The sequence below is a fragment of the Salmo salar genome, chromosome 06 (assembly GCF_965601325.2).
Source record: "Salmo salar chromosome 06, fSalSal1, whole genome shotgun sequence".
Classification (NCBI taxonomy): Eukaryota; Metazoa; Chordata; class Actinopteri; order Salmoniformes; family Salmonidae; genus Salmo; species Salmo salar.
The window spans coordinates 40,085,300-40,107,500 of record NC_138296.1 but is presented as its reverse complement, the minus strand read 5'-3'; the positions used below and the strand labels follow the sequence as shown (position 1 = coordinate 40,107,500).

General features: G+C 44.4%; 1 protein-coding gene across 1 annotated transcript in view; it reads right to left on the bottom strand.

Moving 5' to 3' along the window:
- The window catches only part of LOC106607203 (uncharacterized), an 88,842-nt gene that overhangs the window by 51,558 nt on the left and 15,083 nt on the right, over positions 1 to 22,201 (bottom strand). The window contains exons 2-14 of the mRNA XM_082976576.1: positions 19,291 to 19,458; positions 17,092 to 17,305; positions 16,400 to 16,562; positions 7,586 to 7,708; positions 5,227 to 5,634; positions 4,136 to 4,255; positions 3,873 to 3,992; positions 3,500 to 3,553; positions 3,247 to 3,288; positions 2,635 to 2,697; positions 1,084 to 1,158; positions 277 to 360; positions 108 to 164 (exon numbers count right to left, since the gene is read on the bottom strand). Coding sequence (XP_082832702.1) covers positions 108 to 164; positions 277 to 360; positions 1,084 to 1,158; positions 2,635 to 2,697; positions 3,247 to 3,288; positions 3,500 to 3,553; positions 3,873 to 3,992; positions 4,136 to 4,255; positions 5,227 to 5,634; positions 7,586 to 7,708; positions 16,400 to 16,562; positions 17,092 to 17,305; positions 19,291 to 19,458 — 1,691 coding nt within the window. The remainder of the gene's footprint in view (positions 1 to 107; positions 165 to 276; positions 361 to 1,083; positions 1,159 to 2,634; positions 2,698 to 3,246; positions 3,289 to 3,499; positions 3,554 to 3,872; positions 3,993 to 4,135; positions 4,256 to 5,226; positions 5,635 to 7,585; positions 7,709 to 16,399; positions 16,563 to 17,091; positions 17,306 to 19,290; positions 19,459 to 22,201) is intronic.

The following is a 22,201-nucleotide window of genomic DNA, read 5'->3' as shown; positions in this document are numbered from 1 at the left end:
TGTGATTGTGGTAGACTGTAGACAGGAGAGTATCTGCTAGGTGTAGATAGAGAATAAGGTAGAATTTAAGATTGTGGCCTTTGGTTTGAACTAGGTGGGTATCCTACCAGTGGGCCAGGTCGCCCTGTAAGACCCAGTGGACCTGGAGGTCCCTTCAACGACATCTGGAATAAACAAGGGTAAGAAGGACATTGTTAGATAAGTTAAGGCTCAGTTCTAATGTAAAAGGAGTAGTGATGTTCCAGGTTGTAGTTGTAGTGGACAGGTAGACGTTACCTTGGTCTGCTGCAGGATGGCCTGAGCCTGGGCCTCCTGGGCCGACACCACAGGCCCCTTCTGAGAATCACCACCATGTTGGAACTACACGAGAAGGGGGTAGAGTGATCAACCGAAATACATGAGGTATAAATCTATGGGAATACACAACGTAGATTTAATCTGGCCTCATCAGCATTCAATCTCACAGCTCCACCTAGTGGCTCAGAGCTGTTACTGCCCTCCCTCAGGACAGCTTCACATATGGGGAATCCCAAACCACCCCCACACCCCTACCAACTCCCTCGGAGGGCTCTCCCTGGGCACACTCTTGACTTGAATGATGCAATTCATGTTTCACTTTTAAATAATAAAACAAGCATGAAATGAACAAATCCCTCATGTCATTTTACAAGATATAAACCTCAGTAAGAGTTAAATATTTAATTTGAAGGTATTTGTGTCAAGTCTCAAAATTAGACAAAACCAATGCATGTGGCATATAATCAGGCACGTCTCTCCATTCTTTTGTATGAAATTGCACATACTCCAAACATATTGCAGTGCGTGTCAGGATAGTAAAGCCTGCAGCCCTGAAGCCTGCAGCCCTGCTATCTGAGGGTCTAATTAGCCCCTACAACTTCGATAATTTTCTCTCCCTCAGCTTTTGGACACTTGTGCAAATGGGGGAAGCGCGCGTGAATGCTCAAATTGAGGGCAGAGGGGAAGGGAGTGATTTTGGATTCAGCCATAGTCAATGGGAACTGAACATGAGAGTGTGTTCAGCTGAGGGAAGTTTAAATAAAGAGAGTTTTATCTCATTCTTACTGGTAACATCAGCATTGTTCCTGGAGGACCAGGTATCCCATCAACCCCAGCTAAACCAGGACGTCCTGGAGGACCCTGAGAGAGACAAAGGGAGAGAGAGAGGGAGGGAGGAGGATACTATTCATGACTGTATGAGGGTTTATACAGTGAACAACACAAGGATGTACATTATAGGCCTGTAAACACAAGTATGTACAGTACAGGCCTGTAAACACAAGTATGTACAACACAGGCCTGTAAACACAAGTATGCACAATACAGGCCTGTAAACACAAGTATGTACAATACAGGCCTGTAAACACAAGCATGTACAGTACAGGCCTGTAAACACAAGTATTTACAATACAGGCCTGTAAACACAAGTATGTACAGTACAGGCCTGTAAACACAAGTAAGTACAATACAGGCCTGTAAACACAAGCATGTACAATACAGGCCTGTAAACACAAGTATGTACAGTACAGGCCTGTAAACACAAGTATGTACAATACAGGCCTGTAAACACAAGTATGAACAGTACAGGCCTGTAAACACAAGTATGTACAATACAGGCCTGTAAACACAAGTATGTACATTACAGGCCTGTAAACACAAGTATGTACAGTGGGAGTGTTCCAATGTGGGAGTGTTCCAATGTGGACATTTGGCTAAACACATGAGAATGATCCCTGAAATCCAATCTCTGTTATAACAACCTCTGCTTCAGTTCCAGAGGGCATGTCACTCACTCTTAGGTTCATATCAATTAGCTTGTCTCTAGAGAGGAGGGGAAACAGCTCATGATTTTCTGCTTGATGCCCCAATCAAAAGCCTAATGTACCCATAAGCACCTCATAAAAAATGAGAGCTAATCCCAAACTGACAATCACCTAGACTCTCTGCAGCAGAGACAAAGGCCTTTGTCTCAATAGGAACCTTTATTGCAGTATCTGTCACACTGAGAATACTGTTGTATACTGTAAGGCATAACAAACAATGAAGATGAAATACTGTAGACAGGAAGGATTATGGAACACTGTTTATGCATTTGCTTCTGATCTGCTTTGAAAGAAGAAAGCGTTTGTTTGATGATCTGATTTGATGTGTTTGATTTGAGGTGAAACTTAGAAGACCTCCATGTTTTTCTACTACAACAACATCATTAAAAATCCTTTAGATCACGAGAGACGACTGAGCATCTGTTGGTTTGTGTCTGTGGGAGTGAGGCGGTTTTCAGGGAGGGAACACAAACACACAAAGGCACGCACATACACACACACAGTCCAACAGAGTGAATTAGGTAAAACCCACACATGAGTCATCACCAGTCCTTTAGTCCCTTAAGCCCCGAAAGGTTATGGTCAAGACCACAGTGAGGTCACAGCATCCCTGACCTGTTTGTGTAGGCTGTGGTCAATCTGTGGTTATGGTCAAACCCAGAAGACAGTCCCTGTGGACCCTGACTGTGGTCATACTGTCCCAGAGGACAGTCCCTGTGGACCCTGACTGTGGTCATACTGTCCCAGAGGACAGTCCACTATGGGTCAATACTCCACGGGGTAGAATACTCACCAAATCACCTGGGTCTCCACTGGGTCCTTGGGGGCCCATTGGTCCTGGTCCACCTGGAATACCCTTGATAATAAACACACAGTCAATCAGCACTGGTCCATAGTATCAATATGGGCAAAACAATGGAGTAATAGTTATCAATGTAGTATCAATGTAGTTTCAATGTAGTATCAATGTAGTTTCAATGTAGTTTCAATGTAGTATCAATGTAGTTTCAATGTAGTTTCAATGTAATATCAATGTAGTATCAATGTAGTTTCAATGTAGTATCAATGTCGTTTCAATGTCGTTTCAATGTAATATCAATGTAGGATCAATGTAGTAACAATGTGGGCAATACAATGGAGTAATAGTTATGAATGTAGTATCAATGTAGTATCAATGTAGGATCAATGTAGGATCAATGTAGTTTCAATGTAGTTTCAATGTAGTTTCAATGTAGTATCAATGTAGTATCAATGTAGTTTCAATGTAGGTTCAATGTAGTTTCAATGTAGGTTCAATGTAGTTTCAATGTAGTATCAATGTAGTATCAGTGTAGTTTCAATGTAGTTTCAATGTAGTATCAATGTCATATGATCTAGTGGTAATGACTTGGAGCAGGGGTTTTACCTCTGGTCCTGGGGGTCCGACTGCTCCCTCCACCAGTGTACCCTACACAACATCACAGAGATATGACAATGACATATAAACACATTCAGTACATACCATAGATATTTCAACATAAATACTCCATATAGTCTTTATAGAGTTATAAAGATTACATGAACAAAACACCGACTTGAAAGAAAAATCCTAAAATAAAATCTTAAGGGCCTAAAATTGATTTCCAGGAGAAATATTCTGTCTGAATACTCAAGCTCACCGGTTCAACGATGGCAGGCTCTCCCTTCTCTCCTTTCAGTGCTCTGCCACTGGCCTGAGGCACAGACAGACACAGACGGACAGACACATGAACAGACGTGTGAGGTGACTGATGACCTACTGTGTGTACAGCAGTTGTAGGTCATGTACAGCAGTTGTAGGTCATGTACAGCAGTTGTAGGTCATGTACAGCAGTTGTAGGTCATATACAGCAGTTGTAGGTCATGTACAGCAGTTGTAGGTCATGTACAGCAGTCTCAGCAGTCTCTGAGTGAATACAGTTGTAGGTCATGTACAGCAGTTGTAGGTCATGTACAGCAGTCTCAGCAGTCTCTGGGTGAATACAGTTGAACTGAATGATTGATGAGTTCTACCTCTCCATCCCAGGTATCCTCCCCCTCTCTCTCTGCAAAGCCATATCCGTCCTCGTACGTCTCATACTCTTCATACTCCTGGTTCTCTGTCTCGTTACTTATGTCCTCGTACTCTACAGCCTACGAGTCCACACAACATGCCAGTAAATCACATGATCCAATGACCACATGAAAAACTGAGCTGCTACAGAACATGACAGTGGTGCTAAAACTGAGCTTTACCATATGAACATACAATATATCAAAATCTCAATTCAACTGACCTCGTACTCGCTGATATTGGGACCCACTGTTACCATGGAGACGGCGAGGTCATCGTACAGGTCGCCGTAGAAGTTGTCGTCAAACTCCTCCATCTGGGGCTTTTTATCCAGCCTCTCCTCCTGCACAAGGCCAGAGCGTTTAAGGTCAGAACCATGGTAACAGAAACCATGGAGACACTGGGCAACATTATGGTCTGTCTGTCTGTCTGCCCAGTCCACTGAGTTTGCCCAGCGCTTCCATTTTACACAGCCTATCACAGCGTACAGTTTGCTAAGCTAGTTAGCAGCACAGGTGTTGGTTATGGGAATATGCAGGTTATACATGTAGCAAGCCTCAGTGTGTGTTATTAATGATCCTATGGTGATGGAATATTACACAACCAAGTAGTGATGGCAGCACGACATGGACTATGACAGCCTTTACAGCCAGAGTAAGAAAATAAGCAAATTAGCAAAAGTAGCAAATTATAAGCTTTAGAGATTTCAATCATGGGACTTTATTTTTACCAACATATTTGCTGACAAAACAACGTTTGAAAGACTGAATGCAACACATACCGTTTTGGATACATGTATAGCGTTAAAATCAAAGGTTTGGACTGGGTTTGTGTAAGGACATAAACTCTCAGGTCAAGGAGATATCACAGAAAAACTACAACACACAACACCTCATACATACCACTTACTCAGAGATGTATGTTCAACTACAGGTACTACAAAAGACAGAACTAGTGTTATCCACACAACTACATTCATATAAATGTCTTGCAACCCATAAACAACTACTGTGACAATTGAGTCACAGTTGTCTATGTGTTATAACACAGTGTAGAACACAGTCTAAATTCTAGATTGTCTGCATATTCTACTTAATCTAGATCTAGAGGGATGCAGGGATTCTCCGTGTTCCATTGTGAGTCCTGGAAGAGGAGGAATGTGATTAGGGTAGTGCTGGTTAGGTTAGAGGTCATAGTGAGGAGAGGAGCAGGTTGACAGAGGGTGTAGATGAGGCATTCTGGGAGAGTGGGTCAGTGCTCTGTTAGGGATGAGATGGAGGGGGAGGGGAGCTGCATTGTAACTTTTCAGTCTACCTCCTCAGTGACCTTTGACTCAGGCAGTGCACTGGGCACCACGGAGGGGTCCTCAATATCAGAGTCAGGCCTGTGTGTGGGCCTCTCTGGGATCATGGTGGTCTGGTCAGGGGCTTCAGATGGGGTGACAGCTTCAGGAGTGAACAGTTCCATCGTAGATGGCTTTTCAGTGGGATAGTAGGTTTCTTGGGATTGGTTTTCGGGCAAAACAGTGGACACCTGGATGAAACCCTCCTCCTCTGGACCCGCCTCTCCTTCTTTTCTCTTCTTCCTCGACTCCTTCTTGCCCCTCCCCTTCTTGTCACGCTTCTTTTTGTCTTTTTTGCCTTTCCTGTCTTTTTTGTAGCGTTTCTTTGGCTCCTCTGGCTCGTTGCTTTGTATCATGGGATCAGGATTAAGTTGAGAGGTCTTTTATGAAAAAGGAGGGGTACAAGGGAGGAGGTGGGGCACGAACAAGGGAAACAACAACATGGTGAAATACCTGAAACATAACATGCCAGGAAAAGAGAGACACTATGCACACATCCAGTAGGGCTAGGCATAGATCATGACTCCCACACACACACACACACACACACACACACACACACACACACACACACACACACACACACACACACACACACACACACACACACACACACACACACACACACACACACACACACACACACACACACACACACACACACACACACACACACACAGAGTAGTCTTGAATGAGACTACTGTTTATTTATCACTGTTTACCACTGGCCTGTCAACAGAGAGGACATACTTTCTCATGAGGTCAGGGGTCAGTGTGTTTATGACCCTGTTGGGCTGTTAAAATATGTAAACATAAATGTCATTCATGTCCTTTTTGAACTCATATCCATATCTGTCACTATTATTGAAGACCTTTGTATGAGAACGTTGTTGAAGATCTGGTCTGGTAAATATATTGATGAGGAGATTGTGATGGTTTGTAAACAGGGTCAGTGTGAGGAGGATATAAAGTGAGTAGAGTGATGCTGACAAGGTCTTGGACACAGGAGCAGGTTTCTCAGCTGTAGATCTAGAATAGCCAACACGCTCTACGTCTGATTGACACTGATGGACAGTCCCAGGAGCAGCGCCAGGAATTGGACACACCCAGACACACAGCCAGGCGTAGGAGGCTACACGCAGAACACTGTTCTCACAGACCCTGACAGTATCTCCCTGCGGGCCGCATGAATCAATATTTCTTACTTTTCCTCTCTCCCTCTCTCCAAAACACTTTTCTCCAACATAAAGACACACACATACATCATAAAATAACTCATCTCTCCCAAGTGTATCCCATTGCCCAAGCAGGCCCGGTGAAGAGGGGAAGAGCCAGAGTGGTGATATCCTGTGAGATTTACGGGGCTCCTGGCTGTGTGTGTTCAAGCTGAAGCAGCTCAACACAGCCAAGGGAGAGATGCACCACTCTGCTGCTGGCTCACTATCAAAGACAGGGAGAGGAGCTTCTTCTGATGCTGACTGACTGATGTCTCATTCTGCTGCGGCCTGGCCTCCCTGTGTTTAAGTGGTGTGTTCCGGGCCCTTAGGCCGAGAAGACTGGGTAGTGATAAATCATGTGATACAGTAAATGGCCAGGGCTGGGATTGGCTGGGCTACAGAGGGCAGGGCTGGGCAGGTCTCTGGCAGACCTTATTGATATGCATGCTGCTTGTTCATCGTTTTATCTGTTGGCTGAGAAACAAGGGGCTGAGGAAGCAGCTGTAGCAGCCAGCACTGTGATGTGTAGTCAGGACCTGCACAAAGCCTCAACATGAAACTGTATCTCTGAAATGTTGAGCCCTGACTGAGCCAGCATAGAGAGAACTCAAACTGGAAATATCGCTATGTGAGTTCAACTCTAAAGCTGTCCAGACAAATACACTCTCTGTCCCATTATCAAATTATGATCAGGGACCATCTGGGTTTAATTGAAGATGTAGAATGTAATCCATGTCTTTGTGTTCATTTGCAGTTTTACTGAGGTTGTGAGGTTGTGTGTGTCATGTTAGCATCTACAGTGTCCCTGTTCACCAACTACAGATGGAATTCCACCCTGGTTTCTTTGCTAGCAGCCAGAAACCTACATCATCAACTACTGTATAACAGATTATTTCATTGCATACACATATGAAAGAAGGGAGAGAGAAATAAACCGAGAGAGAAGAGGACCGAAATAAAGAAATACGGTTACAGTTTGAAGATGATATTTTGGGTGGATGAATCACTGATAATAAAACAAGACAGATGAAGGAGGAGTGGAATAGTGTGTGTGTACTGTATGGGTATGTGTGTATGTCAGAGAGTGTCTCCCCCTGGTGGCTGGAGTACTGACCTGCTCAGGGTCCTGGGCCTGTCTGTTGTAGGACAGGGGAGAGTCACAGTCAGGGATGTAGTGCAGGCAGTAGTCAGCCGCAGCCTGGGCGTCCTCCAGAATCAACAACTGCTGGATCTCTCCCTGGAAAACAAACACACACACACACACACACACACATATATATATATAAAAACATAAAAGCATCATGTTGACCTCACAGACAAACATACAGGGACAGAAAGGATCAGCACATTCACTCTGACATTGCAGTCTATGAGAAGCACTGCGATGGCCTCGGAGGACCAGGCTGAAAATGGCTGGGAAATGGAATGCTTAGTAGGATGTTGCCATACCTCTAAGAGAATGTGTTTAATAGAGCTGAAGCCGTTTCACATGTGAATATCCTGTGTGTATAAAATGGCCAATACTACTGTGACTGCTGCTCCCACAACCCCTCTGTTCCCAGGCTTCTGGCAGGGTGCTGAGTGTACACATAACAGTCAAATACATCCGTCACACTCCCATTTCAAACACCCCTTTACATCCCCAGCCTGCCCCGGAGGGCCAGAGTGTGTGTACACATAAACACAAAGATAGACCCCCCCCCCCCCCCATCTCCCTCTGGTCCCACTGAGTCCACACACGCTAGCACACCCAGCTTAATGGTCCCCAGCTCATTACCAAGCACTTTTTATTAGTGCTTCACTCAGATCTCACCGAGCACAGATCTCAGGCCAGTATTTAGCCAACATAAACTACTAGGTTACACAACAGTTAATGCTCCAGAGATGAAAAACCCAATTAACATCAAATTCTACCACACCTTTTCAGAGAGTGAGAGAGAGAGAGAGAGAGAGAGAGAGAGAGAGAGAGAGAGAGAGAGGAGAGAGAGAGAAAGAGAGAGAGAGATTCTCAGCCAAAGATCAAAGGCCCTGTTCCACCTTTGGTACTGTATCCCTCCCCGCTCCCCCTAGCTGGCGCCGGCCGGCTGGTCAGTTTCGTGACTACTTTCTCCCTGCGCAGCAGATGTACAGCATTACAGTACAGAGCCAGAGCCACAGAGTACATCTTTAGACATGGAGTCATCCTTATCCATCTATCAGCACATTACAGTGGCTGCAAATATCTGAGGAGAATATGCGTGTAGATGACTAAGACCACAGTCTGGGAGCGAGACGGCAGGTAGCCTAGTGGTTAGAGCATTGGGCCAGTAACTGAAAGGTTGCTGTATCGAATGCCCGAGCTGACAAGGCAAAAATCTGTCATTCTGCCCCTGACTGAACAAGGCAGCTAACACACTGTTCCCCAGTAGGCTGTCATTGTAAATAAGAATTGGTTCTTAACTGACTTACCTAGTTAAATAAAGGTTAAATAAAAAATACAGTACTGTCTAGTTCCCATAGTGACACACAGGCTGGGTCAGCTCCACTGAAGATAGAAGAATCTCCAGTAGGTTAGTACTATTGGATACTCTGTATACAATGTAATGGATCTTTGATACCAATGTTTCAGCCAATAGAGCTGATCCATTGACTAACATAGGACTAGAGTGGTTGGAAGTGGGGGCTTGCTTTATGGTGCCCAGGCCTGCACTGTGGTGCTAGTTAGCTGGTATTGATTCAGAGGGGTTAGGTTAAATGCGGAAGATACATTTCAGTTGAATACATTCAGTTGTGGTATTCTCTTTTCCCATTTCCCTTTCCCTATCATAGCAGCCAATTAAGGCCTTATTATAAAGACCTTGTTAAAGCTACAGTGAACGGACTTCACCTCTTCTCCACTAATGAGATCTCACTCTATAAACACTGTCTAGAACTGGCCTGAACTAGGAGTCATCAAACACTCCTTTGTAGCACTGTTATACAGTCTGTATCTCTCTGGGCTAATAGGACCAACAGGTTTATACACAACAACAACAATGAATATAGCTACAAGCAGCAATGTCGGGGTTCAAGCTGTGGGCCCACTGTGCCACCATCAAGACAAATTGGACACATCGCCCAAGGATGAGCTGTACTCTGTGCTCCTTACCACGCTTTGCAAATATCCAAACGAAAAATCAATCAGATTATGCTATATGAGTTTAATGTATTTTGAACTATTTTTTATGATATTGACCACTTTAAGTGGCTTCTTCTATTTTACAGGACTCTAGCTCAAACAATATGGCTGCTATGAGCCAATGAGCTTGCATTAATGTTTTTCCTGTCCAACAGTGCCACAGTGCAGCTAAAATGAACCATACTTTACACGTTAGCTAGACTAATATCCCTGAGCATGTGTGCCAAATATCACCACTCTGAGTCAAACAGATCAAGAAATATAAATATGTGCCCGTTATAGCGCCACCATGTGGTCGATCTAAATGTGCTCGCATATGTTGAGTCTAAACCGTGTTTGGAACATATGTACCAAGTTGTATTACAATATGAATATCTATGTCAGATTTCTATGTATTTATGTGCCAAGTCAGGTCCATGTGAATGTTTATTGGTGAGTAGTTGCCATGTTGTTTGACATACTCGACTGAAAAATAGTGCATTGAGAGAGCTTGTTCCATAGATGCCATATATACATTTTTTGTGCAGATCAATCATTCGGTGCCAGAGTAGTGTTTTAAGTGTTTTTCACATCATTCTAAATGGCGGAAAATGCATCATGGCGGACCTTATAGGTCCATGAGGCAAATTTGTTCCTTGTGAGGAGTGGGACCTATGTACCAAATTGCATGACTCTCCATCACACAGGATGAGTAGCATGAGCTTTACAATTTAGCATTTTCAATCGCTTGTTGTAGTGCCACAATGTGGCCAATTGGCATGGGATTGCATGAGAGGGTGTGATCCATGGGCCTTTACTATCATGCCAAGTTGTGCCCTCCTAGACTTACCATCTCACAGGAATTTGCATGTTATTTTCCTTGGGGGAAGAATACGGTATAATAATAATGAACCAGAAGAAATACAATAGGGTATTACCAGCTTCGCTGCTTGAACCCCTAACAACAACAACATCAACAACAACACATACTGCACTGAATATGACTAAACCTCACCTCACTACAGTAAACAAGGAGCAATTCGTAGCTCCTTACTAGCCTGCAGGGCAACAGATATCAAAACATCTGAATACAATCACTAGAAAGGAAGAAATGCATCTACAACAGACAGACCTTGACTAATGAATGCAGCATTTCCAATCTCTCCAGCTATCCATGAGATTCCTCTATCAATATCAAAACTGCCCTTTTAAGACACGCTTGATAACAACCCAACATCAAGCCAAACCAACACCAAGACTGAATGTTTTCTAAAGAGGCCTGATTACTCACAGCAATAATACAATGATTAATACAGACAGACAGACAGACATGGCCAGATGTTGTTCACACATAAACACTGGGCTGGATCATATCTAAGTGTGAGACAAGGCAAAAAACACACAAACAGCTCACATAGAGCCCAGACAATACATTCAGACTTGTGGACAGTTAAATGATTGCTTTATGTGTACGTGCATGTGTGTGTGTGTGTGTGTGTGCGTACAGTATGTACGTGCACATTCTTGTGTCCGTGGCTGTGCACGTGTGTAAACAACACCAACAGTCATTTGAAGGCAATCTGGAAGCAATAGAGGCATTAGGGGCTGACCACCGTCCCCAAGCTCCCACACTATGTTCTCCCACGCTGGGGAAACTGGGCCGGAACACTGGCCCCCTGGATCCCTCCTGGAACAGAACCAGGTCCTAGGAACAGAACGGGCCTGCGAACAAGGCCAACCTCTAACCTCTCCCCCAGTACCAGCCTCATCCAGGTCAACACAGCCCTGACCCATAGCCATTCAACATGGGACACATGAGCTGGCCTCTCACACACTCACAATGCTAAAGAGAATGTTGATAATTGATGGGTATTAGTCATAAGGATGTTTTTTTTTGCAGCCTGAGGAACGATAAATGGGATGTTTTGAAAGATGGGGTTGGGGTGAAAATGGATCTTTACAGTTGTTTTATGCAAGGAATGTTCAGGGGAGGCATTGCTTAATTGGAGAAAGAGGGGTGTCTGTTAAAGTAAGAGGGGGAGGATGAACCTAATGGCATGGGAGGCTATTAAGCTTTACTTATGGAGTAGGAGAAGCAGTTGAGGTAAAGTTAAGGCATCAGCGGGAGGGGGGGTTATTGTGTGGGGGCGTGGCTAGAGGGAGATTGTATAGTTATTGTCTACGCGAGAACATCAGGGGACATCTGGTTCTGAGAGGGTGAAAGCTGAGAAGACTGAAGTTTGTGTACATTAACCCATTAGGGCCAGATAATAACCCTTCCTCTGTACTTTTACAATATCTCAAGTATGCAAAGTCTGGGTTGGGGTGGTACCCTGAGGGGCCTGAGAGATGGGAGGGTGTGTGCTCTGTGACCCCCTCCTACTCTCCCCCTCTGTGTCTCAGGGCCTGCGGACATGAGCAGAGATGGGACTGCTGCTCTACTCGGCTCTCTTTATGCTGGAGGCTACTGAATTAAGAGTGGAGCTGCATTGGAATTACAATGGACTAGGACTGCACACTATCCTGGGAGAGACATTGGGAATGACTTATGGAACAGGGTCAGGGAAATGAAAATAAAAGAATATGAGCTTTACTTGGAATTCATTTATCTTTTTATTGCTTGATTTGAAAGCACATATGTACGGCACACACACACACACACACACACACACACACACACACACACACACACACACACACACACACACACACACACACACACACACACACACACACACACACACACACACACACACACACACACACACATTTAACTACACATCATAACTCACTGTTCAGTGTCCATTTCAATTTTAAGGTTCCATAATGACATTGTCATTTCCCCAAACACTTTCACCAAGCTCAAACAACCCAAGCCGTCATTAAATATGTGACCTTTGCCCTCCACAGCTACTCAGGGATAATGATGAGGACAGCAGCCCTGACGAGTGTCGCCGTAGGGATAAACACTGACGACTGGGAAATTCCTCTTCCCACAAGATCAATCCTCCCAATCAGCAGGCATGAACAACACTCACACATTCATTGACATGTTCACACACACTCTGAAAGGTCAAAATATAAAGCTGTCTGTTCAAATGGCAACACCTCTAACACCACACATTCTCCAAAACATCCAAATTCACTCAAACAAATACAAATGTTGAGTGTCATTTCCAGGTATTTGATCACAGTAGAAAAGATGTGGCCAGAGCAGATCATGTCTGAACAGTACCTCCCTTCTGCAAACAACCTCCCCTATCTGCTGCTCCACTCTCAACCGTTCTCCACCCCTCCCATTCACACCCCATTAGAGCTTACAGCAACAACACATACTGCTCCAGTTTGCATGTTCAAAACTGAACACAATTAGTGGAGTATGTGATGGAATGTGCCATCTCTTTCATATGTATGGGCCGGGACAGAAAGGAGGTTATGGGAAGAGAAAGTCATCCGAGTTAAAACAAGGTTAGTGGGATCGGGATCCCCTGCGGGTTCATGTCAGAATATTCAGCTAATATATGACGAGTGCATATCTCCACTGGTTTAACAGGCATATTTGATGAATTAAGCTCATGTGGAAATAATGCTTACTTTAATCTCGTCCGTTGTGGCTTTAGAGGATCTCATTCACGCCTCAATAAAATCCTTTCTTCAGGGCTTCAAGTAGAATTTATAGTAGGTATATTGTATTAGGGTTTAAGTCAGAGTGTTAACCTCCTTGCGGTATTGTCTAGGCAATGGCTCATATACGCTGAGTGTACAAAAAATAAGGAACACCTTCCTAATATTGAGTTGAACCCCCTTTTGCTCTCAGAACAGCCTCAGTTCGTCGGGCCATGGACTCTACAAGGTGTCGAAAGCGTTCCACAGTGATGCTGACCCATGTTGACAACAATGTTTCCCACAGTTGTGTCAAGTTGGCTGGATGTCCATTGGGTGATAGACCATTCTTGATACACACAGGAAACTGTTTAGAGTGAAAAACCCAGCAGCATTGCAGTTCTTGACACACTGACACCGGTGCGCCTGGCACCTACTACCACATCCCGAGTTCAAAAGCGTGTTTAAATATTCTGTCTTGCCTATTCACCCTCTGAATGGCACACATACACCTTCATCTACACTGATTGAAGTGAATTGAATAAGTGACATCAATAAGGGATCATAGCTTTCACCTGGATTCACCTGGTCAGTCTATGTCATGGAAAGAGCAGGTGTTCCTAATGTTTTGTACACTCAATGTCGATGATCCCAGTAGTTGATACCACATCCAGACAAGCTACCGGAGAGCTACTGCCGTAAAACCTCAACAAAAATGATATTCTACTCAGACGGACTAGAATGACTTGACCCTGGACCGTCTTGACCTACGAGATAAGAATAAGGGACAAACAGAAGTGGTATGACACCCTTGCTGATGAAGCCAAGGCTGCCTCTAAGGTGGATTATCGCTGGGGAAGACTACACCTCCCCACGGCGTGAGGACCCTCACCCTGGACCTCGCACGTCATGGACCCTCACCCTGGACCTCACACTCGCACGTCATGGACCCTCACCCTGGACCTCACACTCACACGTCATGGACCCTCACCCTGGACCTCGCACGTCATGGACCCTCACCCTGGACCTCACACTCACACGTCATGGACCCTCACCCTGGACCTCGCACGTCATGGACCCTCACCCTGGACCTCACACTCACACGTCATGGACCCTCACCCTGGACCTCGCACGTCATGGACCCTCATCCTGGACCTCACACTCACACGTCATGGACCCTCACCCTGGACCTCACACGTCATGGACCCTCACCCTGGACCTCACACTCACACGTCATGGACCCTCACCCTGGACCTCACACGTCATGGACCCTCACCCTGGACCTCACACTCACACGTCATGGACCCTCACCCTGGACCTCGCACGTCATGGACCCTCACCCTGGACCTCACACTCACACGTCATGGACCCTCACCCTGGACCTCGCACGTCATGGACCCTCATCCTGGACCTCACACTCACACGTCATGGACCCTCACCCTGGACCTCACACGTCATGGACCCTCACCCTGGACCTCACACTTCGCCTGGATGCCTTTGACTCCGAGTTCCTCTGCCGCATACTGGGCATCACATGGTGCGACCACATCCACACTTATTCCGTGGCCTCCAACTGCTCTTAAATGCTACTAAAATTAAATGCAAGCTCTTCAACCGTTCGCTTCCCGCACCCGCCTTCCCGACTAGCATCACTACTCTGGGCGGTTCTGACTTAGAATCTGTGGTCAACTACAAATACCTAGGTGTCTGGTTAGACTGTAAACTCTCCTTCCAGACTCACATTAAGCATCTTCAATCCAAAATTAAATCTAGAATCGGCTTCCTATTTCGCAACAAAGCCTCCTTCAACTCATGCTGCCAAACATACCGTCGTAAAACTGACTATCCTACCGATCCTTGACTTTGGCGAAATAGCCTCCAACACTCTACTCAGCAAATATGATGTAGTCTATCACAGTGCCATCCGTTTTGTCACCAAAGCCCCATATACTACCCACCACTGTCACCTATATGCTCTTTTTGGCTGGCCCTCGCTACATATTCGTCGCCAAACCCACTGGCTCCAGGTCATTAATAAGTCTTTGCTAGGTAAAGCAGCGGCTTATCTCAGCTCACTGGTCACCATAGCAACACCCACCAGTAGCACTCGCTCCAGAAGGTATATTTCACTGGTCACCCCCAAAGCCAATTCCTCATTTGGCCACCTTTCCATCCAGTTCTCTGCTGCCAATGACTGGAACGAATTGCAAAAATCCCTGAAGCTGGAGACTTATATCTCCCTCACTAACTTTAAGCATCAGCTGTCAGAGCAGCTTACCGATCACTGCAGCTGTACACAGCCCATCTGTAAATAGCCCACCCAACTACCTCATCCCCATATTGTTATTTTTTTTGCTCATTTGCACTCTAGTATCTCTACTTGCACATCATCATCTGTACATCTATCACTCCAGTGTTAATGCTAAATTGTAATTATTTCTCCACTATGGCCTATTTATTGCCTTATCTTATCTTACTACATTTGCACACACTGTATATAGATTTTTCTATTGTGTTATTGACTTTGTTTATCCCCTGTGTAACTCTGCGTTGTTTTTTTTGTCGCACTGCTTTGCTTTATCTTGGCCAGGTCGCAGTTGTACATGAGAACTTGTTCTCAACTTGCCTACCTGGTTAAATAAAGGTGAAATATATATATTTTTTATAAAACATCCAGAACTCCACAATACGTCAAAATATGGACCAACTCCGTCTCCTCCCTGGTCAGAGCCTCCTGATTCCGACTGTTCGGTCACCTGGTCAGATCAATCCCACCTCTGGAGCCTGCCCTTACCCTGAAGGAATCATCCCCCAACTGGCCAGGCCCAAGAGGAAGACTGAGAACCAGGTCGTCCAACCAGTTGGACAATGACATACACAACCTGGGACTCAACACCACATCAGCCTGGGACCTGGCCTAGAATAAGACGGCGTGGAGATCCATTTGTCAAGGCGCTATGCTCCGAGGAGTGAGCAAAGATGAGTGAGGGAATATTACGTTATGCCAAGAATCCAGTTAAAACAAGTTCCAACAAATAACATTGATGTTCCTCAGATCCAATACCAGAATGAACCAGTTTGTTTTCTGCTACCGATGAGACTACAGTACATTCATACCAAATCCTACATACAGTCCATGACACTACTTCATTCACACCCAACCCTGACTCCCTCACCCTGGTGTCCTACCTCAAACACCTCCTCGTCCAGTAGTCGTGTTCCAAACACGGTCACCCCCTCCGTGCTGACCAGGGGATTGTCCCCTCTCAGTAACTCCAGAGTCTGCACCTTCTCACAGTCCAGGTACAGGGTGATTGACTTGCCCTCCACACTGTAGGCTATTCTGTGCCACCTGGACAGACAGAGAGGTAGAGATGGATTAGTATAGTGTAGTGATATCTTTATAATGCAGATGTAGCAATATGAAGTGTCAGGTTGAATGTAGGTAACTTTGGTTCAGTTAGAAGGAGGCAGCACCTGTATGCAGTATTCTGAGGAAGGGTTTTCTAAGGTCAAATGCATTGAATCACATTGTAGTATTTTACAGGGTCAAGTCAAGCCATTGACCTTGTATTGTGAGCCAAGATCTCTATGGTACTAATGTGATCTATGTGTGTCCTCTATGGCTCCAGGTCACTGTGAGTCAAGCACATTGTGTGAGTTGTGTGTGCCACGTTCAAGTGAGATCACATACTGAGGAAACTGCATATTTTGGGTCAGGTAACGGTGATACCCAATGGCCAACCAAATGACACGATGCAGGTGAATCTCACCCAATCATGTCAATATGTGTCAATCATAAATCAGGGGTTATAGAGTTTGGGTTTTGAGAAGAAGTCCCAGTCAAGAACCAAGGACATCAGGCCAGGGGTAGTACCCACTTTCCATCAGCCAAGTTGATCTTCTTGAAGATGGGGTAGAGCTCCGGGGAGGGCTGTCCTTGGTGGTCTTCGTACAGGAAGACAGGCGAGCGGCCCACCTCCAGTCCCAGCTGCTGTACACCCTGCTCATCATACACAGACAGCAGGAAGAACTGGGTGTTCTTCTTTGCCCTCACTGTTGTCATCAGGGAGAAGTCCACAGGGAACAACGAGTCTGGGGGGAAGGAGGAACAATTGTTGTGGATAATATTGACCTTTTCTACTCTGTTGTTCTCTGATGTGCTAAAATAATGTTGCTCCCGACACTGTTTTTTTATGTAAAAATACATAATGCAATTTCTGTATCCAATGAAAAAATATTCAAGTCAGTCATACAGTCAGTCATACAGTCAGTCATACAGTCAGTCATACAGTCATACAGTCAGTCGTACAGTCAGTCACACAGTCAGTCATACAGTTTGTCATACAGTCATACAGTCAGTCATACAGTCATACAGTCAGTCATACAGTAATACAGTCAGTCGTACAGTTAGTCATACAGTCAGTCATACAGTCAGTCATACAGCCAGTCATACAGTCAGTCATACAGTTAGTCATACAATCAGTCATACAGTCAGTCATATAGTCATACAGTCAGTCTTACAGTCATACAGTCAGTCATACAGTCAGTCATACAGTCATACAGTCAGTCTTACAGTCAGTCATACAGTCAGTCATACAGTCAGTCATACAGTCATACAGTCAGTCATACAGTCAGTCACCCAGTCAGTCATACAGTTATCATACAGTCATACAGTCAGTCATACAGTCAGTCATACAGTCATACAGTCAGTCATACAGTCAGTAATACAGCCAGTCATACAGTCAGTCATACAGTTAGTCATACAGTCAGTCATACAGTCAGTCATACAGTCATACAGTCAGTCTTACAGTCATACAGTCAGTCATACAGTCAGTCATACAGTCATACAGTCAGTCTTACAGTCAGTCATACAGTCAGTCATTCTGTCAGTCATACAGTCATACAGCCAGTCATACAGTCAGTCATACAGTCAGTCACACAGTTAGTCATACAGTCAGTCATACAGTCAGTCATACAGTCACACAGTTAGTCATACAGTGAGTCATACAGTCAGTCATACAGTCAGACAGTCAGTCATACAGTCAGTCACACAGTTAGTCATACAGCCAGTCATACAGTTAGTCATACAGTCAGTCATACAGTCAGTCATACAGTCACACAGTCAGTCATAAAGTTAGCCATACAGTCAGTCATACAGTTAGTCATACAGTCAGTCATACAGTCAGTCATACAGTCAGCGATACAGTCATACAGTCATACAGTCATACAGCCAGTCATACAGCCAGTCATACAGTCAGTCATACAGTTAGTCATACAGTCAGTCATACAGTCATACAGTCAGTCATACAGCCAGTCATACAGTCAGTCATACAGCCAGTCATACAGTCATTCATACAGTCATACAGTCATACAGACAGTCATACAGTCAGTCATACAGTCATACAGTCAGTCATACAGCCAGTCATACAGTCATTCATACAGTCATACAGTCATACAGACAGTCATACAGTCAGTCATACAGTCAGTCATACAGTTAGTCATACAGTCATTCATACAGTCATACCGTCATACAGACAGTCATACAGTCAGTCATACAGTCAGTCATACAGTTAGTCATACAGTTAGTCATACAGTCAGTCATACAGTCAGTCATACAGCCATACAGTCAGTCATACAGTCAGTCATACAGTTAGTCATACAGTTAGTCATACAGTCAGTCATACAGTCAGTCATACAGCCATACAGTCAGTCATACAGTCAGTCTTACAGTTAGTCATACAGTCAGCCACACAGTCAGTCATATATTCAGTCATACAGTCAGTCAATACAGTCATACAGTGGAGAACACAGTAGGTAGCAACACACCACCCTGGGGACTCCCACATTGGCAAGACCCACTGCCCCTCCCAAAATAACAATATCACACATCTGAACTTCAATGAAAATTAATAATGGCCTGTGCTACTACACCCTAAGACATACGCCCATGGAGAAGAGGGAGAACAAAGTCAGGTCAGTTGTGTTACAGTGAAGCTTAGGATTCACTGCAATTACCATACATACACCATGACTCAGATTCATTGGATGTGTACTACATCTCTACAGATTGTTGTTACCTGGGAAGAGGTGTTTGGTGGGTACACTGAGCTGGATCTTCTTGTCTATCCTATAGGCCATGTCTGTCTCCTCCATGTCCTTCCTGCTGGTGCAGAGGCCAGCCTCCATGGACACCCCCTCCATGTGGTCCGACAGCTCCAGCACCCGCAAAACATCGATGAGATCAGCTGCACACGAGAGAGAAGGAGACACGTCAGTACACAGTGATACAATAACACATACTTCATATCCTGTTGGGGCTAGGGGGCAGTATTTGCACGGCCGGATAAAAAACGTACCCGATTTAATCTGGTTACTAGTCCTGCCCAGTAACTAGAATATGCATATAATTAGTCGATTTGGATAGAAAACACTCCAAAGTTTCTAAAACTGTTTGAATGGTGTCTGTGAGTATAACAGAACTCATATGGCAGGCCAAAACCTGAGAAGATTCCATGCAGGAAGTGGAAATCTGATTTGTGGAATCACCTTCAACACTTTGCCTATGAAACACACCGTGAGTTAGGATTCATTTAGCACTTCCTAAGGCTTCCACTAGATGCAACAGTCTTTACAAAGTTGTTTGAGTCTTCTCCGGTAAAAACTGACCGAACGAGAGGCCTGGAAAGTTGGTCATAGGGGGAGGGCCATTACTACTACGACGCGAGCGCCCGTGGGTACCCTTTCGTTCCGAAACGTTTAGTAAGATAATGCAATCGTCCGCCTTGAATATTATTGAAGCTCTGATTGAAAAAGGCCCTAAAGATTTATGTTATACAACGTTTGACATGTTTGAACGAACGTAAATATATTTTTTTGCACATTCGTGACGACAAGTCCCGCGTGCTTCAGTACATTATCAGTAGTCTTCGGAACGCGCTAACAAGAAGGAGCTATTGGGACATAAATTATTAACTTTTTCGAACAAAACTACATTTGTTGTGGACCTAGGATTCCTGGAAGTGCCTTCTGATGAAGATAATCAAAGGTAAGGGAATATTTACAATAGTATATTTGATTTTAGATGGTTCCAAGATGGCGCTAACCTGTATCGCCTAGCCTATTTTTCTGAGCATAGCACCTCGTTTATTGCAAAGTGTGATTTCCCAGTAAAGTTATTTTTAAATCTGGCAATGCGGTTTCATTCACGAGATGTTAATCTATAATTCTTTGAATGACAATATTACATTACCGGAAGCATTTGAGGGAAAATATTTTCTGAACGTCACGCGCCGATGTAAAATGCTGTTTTTATATATAAATATGAGCTTTATCGAACAAAAAATGCATGTATTGTGTAACATGATGTCCTAGGAGTGTCATCTGATGAAGATTGTAAAAGGTTAGTGCTGCATTTAGCTGTGTTTTGGGTATTTGTGATGCATGCTAGTTGCTTTGAAAATGGCAGTGTGATTTTTTTGGCAGGGTACTATCCTAACATAATATAATGTTTTGCTTTTGCTGTAAAGCCTTTTTGAAATCGGACAACATGGTTTGATTCAGGAGAGGTGTATCTATAAAATGGTGTAAAATAGTCATATGTTTGAGAAATTGAAGTTATAGCTTTTATGAGGTATTTGTATTTCACGCGACGCGAGTCAACTGGCTGTTGACTAGGGTGGGATGCAAGCGTCCCAGGTTCCCAGACAGGATATGAGAAATATGTCTTCACACCTTGTACTGAAACTATAGCCAAGCGAACAGATTTTTATAAGCTATGTGTCCAAATTCCTGTTCAAAACTAAATCATCATCATTTTGGACCTTAGGATTCTCACAGCAGCTGTAAGCATGTTGTTTTCAACCAGTACAGTCACCGATAAGATATCTGGCTGTCTGGCTACACTTGTGGTGATAGGCTGTGTTCTTTACAGCAGAGAGAACTGCCAGTTCGGAGGAGCTGGTGGGAACCTGTGTGTGTTTGTGTCTGTCTGTCTTTCTCTGTGTGTGTGTGTGTGTGTGTGTGTGTGTGTGTGTGTGTGTGTGTGTGTGGTGTGTGTGTGTGTGTGTGTGTGTGTGTGTGTGTGTGTGTGTGTGCGTGCGTGCGTGTTTGTGCGTGCGTGCGTGCGTGCGTGTGTGTGTGTGCGTGGTGGTGGGGGGGATTAGAGGAGACAGAGACAGACCCACTCAGTGCTGAAAGCAGCAGTCCTGCAGGTGGCCTTCTGTTCCGGGGCTATTATTATGGGATCCAGCCATGACTCCGCCTACTGTATAATCCTGCTGTACACTACACACTGGAAGACACCTGGCAGCTGACACCTGCCTAGAGCCAGCATCCCACAGCAAGACACCTCTCTCACCATCTCTCCCATTCACAACGTTTCACTGGCATGTACACATTTCTCCAGTTACAATGTGTTTATCAGGAATGAACACAAAGATAACTCTTTCAGAAGTGACATGGGAATAAAATATGTCGGAGTATGTACTAGTTCACACTGCTGTGTGTTCACCCCTTCCATGACAATTAAAACATGCCTGCAGTTTATTTACAGTTGGCTGGTTAGTTGTGTTTGACCATTATGATATTTTCTGTGTATAATGTGTTGTCACGAGGAGGAGTGTGATCTGAGCTGTGTGCAATAAGGCTCCCACCAGCTGCTTTATGGGAGACTGTTTAAGGACATCACACATAGACAGACTACTGATTGGGGAAAATGGATATAGTTACACATTGCAATATTATTTTGGACGATATTATATCGCTACTTCAAGTATCAATTATTCCTTTATTTTGGTTTTGCTAGGTAGCGTTAGCTAGCGCTTGTCAGCTGGCTGTACCTGTGCCAAAAATCCAGTATTTTTCATCCTATAGCTTGTTCTTTTTAAACAGTGAGCCAACATATTTTCAGCACTTTTATTTCCCTAACTGATCAAAACTCATTTTCTCATGCTCTCTCTTGTCTCTCTGCAGCAGACATATACAGAGCAA